Genomic DNA, 6,947 nt, shown 5'->3' with positions numbered 1-6,947 from the left:
TGGAGATAGGAGTGCAGCGTTGTTATCTCAAGATAATGAGATAAATAAGTTGAGATCTCGAGAAAACAACCAAAATTACTCGTCATCACGGGAAAACGGGATTTTTCATTGAAGATGTGTATTTCCAAACAATTTTAGATTTAATCAAGTTGTCAAAATAGTATATGTGAAGATGTTGTTTGCCCTTGATTATCCAACAGACATATTTCTCTTCATCGAATAAAGACACAGAACATTGCAATTTGAAATTTGTCTTTACTTAAAAAAGATCAAAATAAAGATGTACAATTGAATGAAAATAAGACGCCATATTACACTTCAGCTCTAAAGACAGATGGCAGGACACAAAGGCATGACCTGAAATATTTCCCTGTCCAGCCACGTCATGTGTACGGGAACGGACCTGATGAGAACCGGGGACAAACGTAAAACATTTAGAAACCAGCCACGCCGTTGGCTGGTGTTTGCTGAAGATGCGGCATCTTGTGTCCTTTTGCAGATTGTCCTTCTGTTTTCTAAAAGAGATGAGGACACTTCAGTCAGCGAGACCGGAGCGAATACATTTCTGCTACAGCATGTCCAGCCTCCCTGGAGGATCCACAGTGTTTCGAATCGAATCAACAGATAAACAGTGGCTTCATCAGCCCGGGTTTGACGTCTTACTGGACACTTCGAATAACATATGATGAAAGAAATGACATTTTTTGAATTTTCGTTTGGACTCTCCACACACAAAATGGTCTAAAAGATCTACCCAGATAATACTTGACTGTCGACATTTAAAACAAGGAGACAGACAGCTTCTTTTTTTATCTCTCAGTACAAAAAATAGAATCAAAGAATGAAAAAAATAGTTATATTCTGACTGCAGAAACTCGATTTATTAAGCTCTACTCATGAGCGACTGTCTGGGTCTACGTCTGCACAGTGAGGGGGCGTGGCTTAAGGAGTGGGGGTGGAGCTACTTAACATTCATCGTTGAATATATTAATGAATTTGTATGCAACAGGTATCAGAATATTCGGGCAGTCGATACCCCTTCACATTAAGAGTTTGAATGTTCCTATATTATACAGTTAAGTATTCAACACAAATTTTCACACTGTCTCCTCCTTCAAGTGGCGTCGTCTTTTTCATTATTGCGATGAATAAAATCTTTAAAGATGATTTACAAAAAAGAACTGTCTGTCTGTCCACTACAGTATCTGCTATGTACATCTGTTTAAAAAGCAAGCATGTTACACAGTCGTCCCTATGTACAGCTAAAGTCTTCATTTTGTTTTTATGGAATATACATATTTACTTATTTTCACAGTTTCTATGTTTGCTCTTATATTCAATATCAATAGATTTCTTTTTGTTATTATGAATACAAATATTTTCATCGTATCTTCCTGGCACCGGGCTACAACCTCCCCCAGTGTTGATATCTAGCCAGACTGTTGTCTCTCTTGAACGCTGCTCACGTCTGAGCAGCAAACACTGTTCAGTTTGAAAACAATCTTGATTGTGGTTCAGTTTTTGCCAAATCACAGCAATCCAAAAAATGCACAGTTTCAAGTTTACAGTTTTCTGGTCTTCGTCTTTATCATATTTCATGATATTACTCGTGTCTGTTTCCTCTTCCGTCACTGGATTTGAAAGGTTGAATGGCTCCAGTGGATTCCCATGACCCTTTGATTTCAAGCTTACGCCTCCGTGCGGCCACACAGTTACAAAAATGGAGATTGTTCTGCCTCTGGTTTCCACAGATTTCAGAGAGAAATCGTCGAGCCACAACGAGTCGTGACCTCTGACAGTGGGGTTTGTTGTTCGCGCCGAGTCTCACCCCGTCTCGCCCACTGGAGGTGACCCGTTATGTGTGTGAATCCTGTTTCTTTGTGGTTAGTTTCTGGTCGTTTTGCGGGCGGTGTGATTATTGTTTGTTCTCGTTATTGGAATAAGGCACTTGAGAGGTTTTTGGTTTTCACGGGAGCTCAGAGGAGACCAGGGCGAGGCCGGAGCTCTGGCGGAGGGGGGGTCCGGTGTGGACGGCCTTGGGACAGTCGGGCGTCAGCACCCGTCCATTCTCCCCGACACTGCCTGTGATGGACAAACGAGCCTTGTTCCTCATGGCTTCTGTAAATGTTAGCTGAGGAGAAAGATAAAGAGATTGTTTGTGTACAGAGCAGGTGACCAGAAGAAATGTACAGCTGCAGATTGGAGTTTTAGATACCTTAAAAATCTTAGGAATTAATAAGGCAGAAGAGACAGACCTTTTCTTGCTAAATAAATTGAGGCGACCACATTCATTTCTTCAATACATAAACCATCAAATTTTGCAGATACAAATCCTGAAACTATGAATTTAAGGGACCTTTAAACTCGATCAGTCCCTAATGAACACTTTAGTTTTCTAATAATGCTACAAATATATGAAGCTCTTACCCTCATGAATTGAGGAAGTGTACTTGTACTAAAGTTGAGGTGATTTTTTAGATAAAATAAAAAAATAAAAACACAGTGAGTGATTGTTAATATTTGAAGTGAACTAAACAAAATATTCTAATCATGTGTTTCATATTTCCAAATCTAAATAAATTCCAACCTTTAAGTTGCGGATAGTTTTAATGAATGAAAGAGATACCATATTGTCTGTAACTTCCAGCTGTCTATGTCACTTCTTATACTTTACATTTTGTGAACTGCACAAAGAACTGTTGGCTTTCTCTGTTGTTGTCAGGGCTGTTGAGGACATAGCTGTGTTCTTTGAATAAACTTTATCAGAGTTGTCAATTAACAAAATCAACCAGGCGTTCAGTGCAAAGACGTTTTATGAGAGTGGATCTAACCACTATGACAACAGCAACTGGTTTGTGAACTACTGTTTTAAAACCTTGAGTTTGGCATATTGGGTGAGTCAGTCTTGGTTTTGGTGAGCCAGTAGTAACCATATTTTGTTGAGCATTGCTACAGGTCGTCTTAAGGCCAGTTCAGATCTATGATTTGCAACGGGACTGGATGCAACTGCCAAAAGAATCCCTTGACATCTGATCGTAAATGTTTAAAACTGGGCCGTTCACATCAAAGCAATGCTGACCGTCTCCAGAGCAACGACGTACTGACATACCCCACTACTTCTGCGTTAATACTATAACGTTAGTGTTAGGCCCAGGTTACATGAAATAATTAGCTGGATTTCTGTTATCGTTATAAATAAGAAACGGATGACAGTGACAGTGACGTGCTTGCAATGTTAGCTGTAATATTTATTAATAAATGTCGAAGACAAAGAGTTTGGAAAGAGAGGATCTGAAGATGTCTTTGGCTACTGCAGCGCCAGAGACATCCATCCACGTCTTGCATGCAGTCTGTGGTTTAGTGTGGGCTTCATGTCATGGTCAGTAAATCGACCTGTACAGTGTGAACAGAGTCTGGTCCAGCACAAGGCCAATTAAAGTGTGTAGTTTGAGTGAACAAAACAAACAAATAAAAAATGCATCAAGTCTGCCCAATTTAGCGTGGTCATTAGCAAATGTGGTTTAACCCAAGAACTGACATTACTTGTCAGTTACATTTCTGTCTCCAAGAAATTTGAGTAGAGCTAAAACTCCAATCTGCATCACCATTATATGTAACAGTCTCACGTACGTTACAGCTACACAGTTAAATATCCAGTATACAGTGTTGGAGCAACCACAGAGTCAGAAAACACCTTTCATAGCCATTCAGTACAGTATCAAGCCAGCCCCACACTACATGAGAATCCATTAGCGACAGAATTATTACACAGTGAGTGATAGTTGCAGGCAGAGGGACAGGGAAGCTGACTCAGCAACAGTGAAGCTAATGAAGAGTTTGTGCTGAAGTGCTGATGGGGGACACATAACCACGCTGGACAGATACACACCGAGTGCGAGACGAGATCTGAAAGTCTAATGGTCGTGGACCTGGGGGAAATATCCGGAGGAAACAGCTCACATCAATAACATCAGCTCAACTCAGGGGATACTTCACTGAAGTTTACTTTAGCCTCACAATGTATAGAGGAGCTTTAAATATAGCTTTATTATATAGGGCTTCCTGTGTGCTCAGGGCTGCTTTCTCATTAAATTTGTTCTGTGGCTGTAGGTTGATGGTCTATTGTTACTGACAGACCTGAGACAGTATTATCCCTGAGCTACAGCATGTACTGTTCAGGCCGGAGAGTGTGTGTGTGAGAGAGTGTGTGTACTCCCTCACAAAGCTGCAGAGAACTTTTAATGGTTCGCTGTGAGGAAACAAGGAAGTGGAGCATCAGAGGTTCAGACTAGGGCTGGGCGATACGGCAAAAGATATTAACACAGTATTTTTTCTATATTAAACAAAAGCGATTATTTTGATGATGTATAATTTTGATAATTCTGCCAGTTTGAGGAGGATCCCGATAATGAAGGAAGCCTGAAGAAACCAGAAGGTTCATTAGAAAAACTTATTAGCTTAAGTTATTTATCACACATTCTTCGAGCTGTATTCTACTTTTAAAGAAAATAAAAATAGGTAATTGAATTAATCCTGGACTAATAGCATTCATTGCACATAATGAATTATCTGCTCGTTCCTAAGTCGAGCTTTAAAACTAAAGGAGATCCTGCTTTTGCCTTCAGGGCCCCTCGACTTTGGAACGACCTGCCTGAGGAGATAAGGCTTGCAGAATCAGTGACATCTTTTAAATCACTTCTTAAAACTCACTTTTATGTAATGTCATGTGTGATATGATGTGTGTTTGTTTTATTTCTTCCTATTTAATTTATTTTCCTTTACTGATTTTAATTCCTTTTATCCTTTATGCTCTGTTTCCTCTCTGCCGTGTTTTAACATGTTTACATCTTTTGTCCTTTTGCTTTACCTTCAGATGGACTAACTTTGTATTATCTTGCTGTATCAGCCATATTGTTTGGGTTCTTTTGTTACCTTCTGTGATTGCTTGTTTGTCAAAGCACTTTGTAAACTGCTGTTTTTAAAGGTGCTATATTAATATTATCATTATAATGAATCATAGAGACAGCTCTTGTTTCTTTAAGTCATAACAGCTCTTTCTCTCTGACTCTATAACTTATTCTGGTCATTAAATATGCACATTGCAACTTACTGTTTGCACTAATTGTTAATCTATGTGGCAGATTTTCCACGTCATGTGTCTTGTAAGCTACCGGATACCTGAATTTCCCTCCGGATCAAGTAAGTATTGCTGTATATCGGTGTTTCTGTGATGTTTTTCAAAGTCAGAGTCGAGCTGCTGCTAACATTAGCTCAGCTTGGCTCCAGGGGCTTGGCTTGGTTTCTTCAGTGTTTACCATTCACAGGGTTTTTAAAAAGAGCTAAAATACTCGCACAGGTCTACTCTTTGTAAAAACAAATGGATTTGGTTACTTTAAATGATTATAGTTATTGTGCCTATTGAATTGTTGTTTTAGGTAAATAATAATCAATAACAGCTGGTAAAAAGGACTGTTGATGAAAACTAGCCTAACGGGAGTCTGTCTTTTTCATGCCCCTTAGTCTTAGTCATTTTCTTCCTGATTTACATAAGACATGCACTTTCTTCACCGGCAGCTGAGACAATGCTTTGCAGTGGGAAGTGGGCATCTGCTCCAGTGTGTACCTAATGTGCAAGCTGAAAACTGTAGTCCTAAACTACCTGGCTGTTTTCACTTTTTGTGATTGGCTGTTTGATCCATCTATATTCAAAAGCTCATCACTGCTATCGACGTAAAGGTAATCAATATCCTCCATCAAGATGGTTTTATCACCAAGCCCCAGTTCAGACTACAAACTAGATGGACGAATGTATCTGCAGTTTGATGAAATGTCCTCACAAGTGTAGATGTGTTTATACAAGTAAGACATTGGTCCTCATTTAACAGGCCTTTCCTACCTTCACATGCAACAAGAAGTCTAGCAAATTCTGTCAGAAATAAGAGCAGCTGTTAAAAGTTCTTCGACTGTTCTGATGATTTTTATGCCAATAAAACTACTATATCTTACTTAATTTATGTAAAATCTTGTGTCTATTTTGACTTTGTATCCTCATTATCTTAAAAATATCACAGTTTCTTATCAAACAACAGATAAGAGTGATAAATTATGGCATTTGTTTTGCTTTTTCTACATTGTTTAACTCTTCTGAATATACCAGCATGACTATTATCTTCCCACTGAGTTAAGAGTGAGTAATACATTTAAGATTTTAGCAAAAATAGGTCACATGGTAATCTGGCTTGATAAATGAGGGCCAACGTCTGCAGCCACACAAGCTGCGAAGCATTAGAGGCGACGTCATGTCTGAGGATGACTCATCGCTTCCTGTCACATTGAGAAAAAGCTCCAAACGCAGACCAGGACGTCACATGACCACATACTGAGCAGATCAGACACAGGAGTGGAAAGCGTTTTGCCACTGGTCACGACAGTCACTCAGCATGGAGAAGCTAGCAGCGGGGGTACGAGAGGTTTCACTTACAGTCTCTGTGCAGGGAGCTACTGAGGGGAGGGGGGCAAAGGCTTGGGCGGACCCTCTACGAAAACCCCAACTACATCTTATCAGCTTCCCCATCGCTGCCATACGCATTGAAAACCTCGCTAAACTCGGCTAAGTTGGGGACGCTGGGTCTGGGGCTCTGCTTTTGGCTAGGCTCGGGGCTATGGCGGGGGCTGCTTGTGTGGCAGGGGTAGCAGGGGTGCTGGGGAAGGTGGTAATGGGGGTTTTGGGGCTGGGAGTGGGCCTCCACCTTCATTCTCTTGGCCTCGTTGCGCGACTTGTAGCAGAATTCGATGAGGGCCACCAGCATGGCCAGGCCCAGGCCCCCGACGAGGATGTAGAAGACCCCCGCCACGTTGCTCAGACTGAGGGCCTGGGACGACTTGTCCTGCAGCCGGCGAGGAGAGGGACAAGAAAGAAGACAGTCAGCGCTGGATTTAGCAGAGGC

The 6,947-nt window shown here is 40.9% G+C and overlaps 1 protein-coding gene across 2 annotated transcripts in view; it reads right to left on the bottom strand.

The window, feature by feature from the left end:
• Positions 1-243: 243 nt before the first annotated feature.
• gria4b (glutamate receptor, ionotropic, AMPA 4b) overlaps positions 244-6,947 on the bottom strand; it is a 153,216-nt gene continuing 146,512 nt past the window's right edge. The window contains exons 15-16 of one of the 2 annotated variants that reach the window (XM_069677762.1): positions 6,750-6,887; positions 244-2,131 (exon numbers count right to left, since the gene is read on the bottom strand). In XM_069677762.1, coding sequence (XP_069533863.1) covers positions 1,967-2,131; positions 6,750-6,887 — 303 coding nt within the window. In that variant the 3' untranslated portion in view covers positions 244-1,966. Of the gene's footprint in view, positions 2,132-6,487; positions 6,888-6,947 lie in introns of those variants that run through there. The other variant, XM_069677754.1, reaches the window with a different exon arrangement.

The sequence above is a fragment of the Semicossyphus pulcher genome, unplaced genomic scaffold (assembly GCF_022749685.1).
Source record: "Semicossyphus pulcher isolate SPU_LCO1_2020_fin unplaced genomic scaffold, fSemPul1.0.p SCAF_10, whole genome shotgun sequence".
NCBI classification, from domain to species: Eukaryota; Metazoa; Chordata; class Actinopteri; order Labriformes; family Labridae; genus Semicossyphus; species Semicossyphus pulcher.
This window is presented reverse-complemented; position numbering and strand designations above follow the sequence as displayed.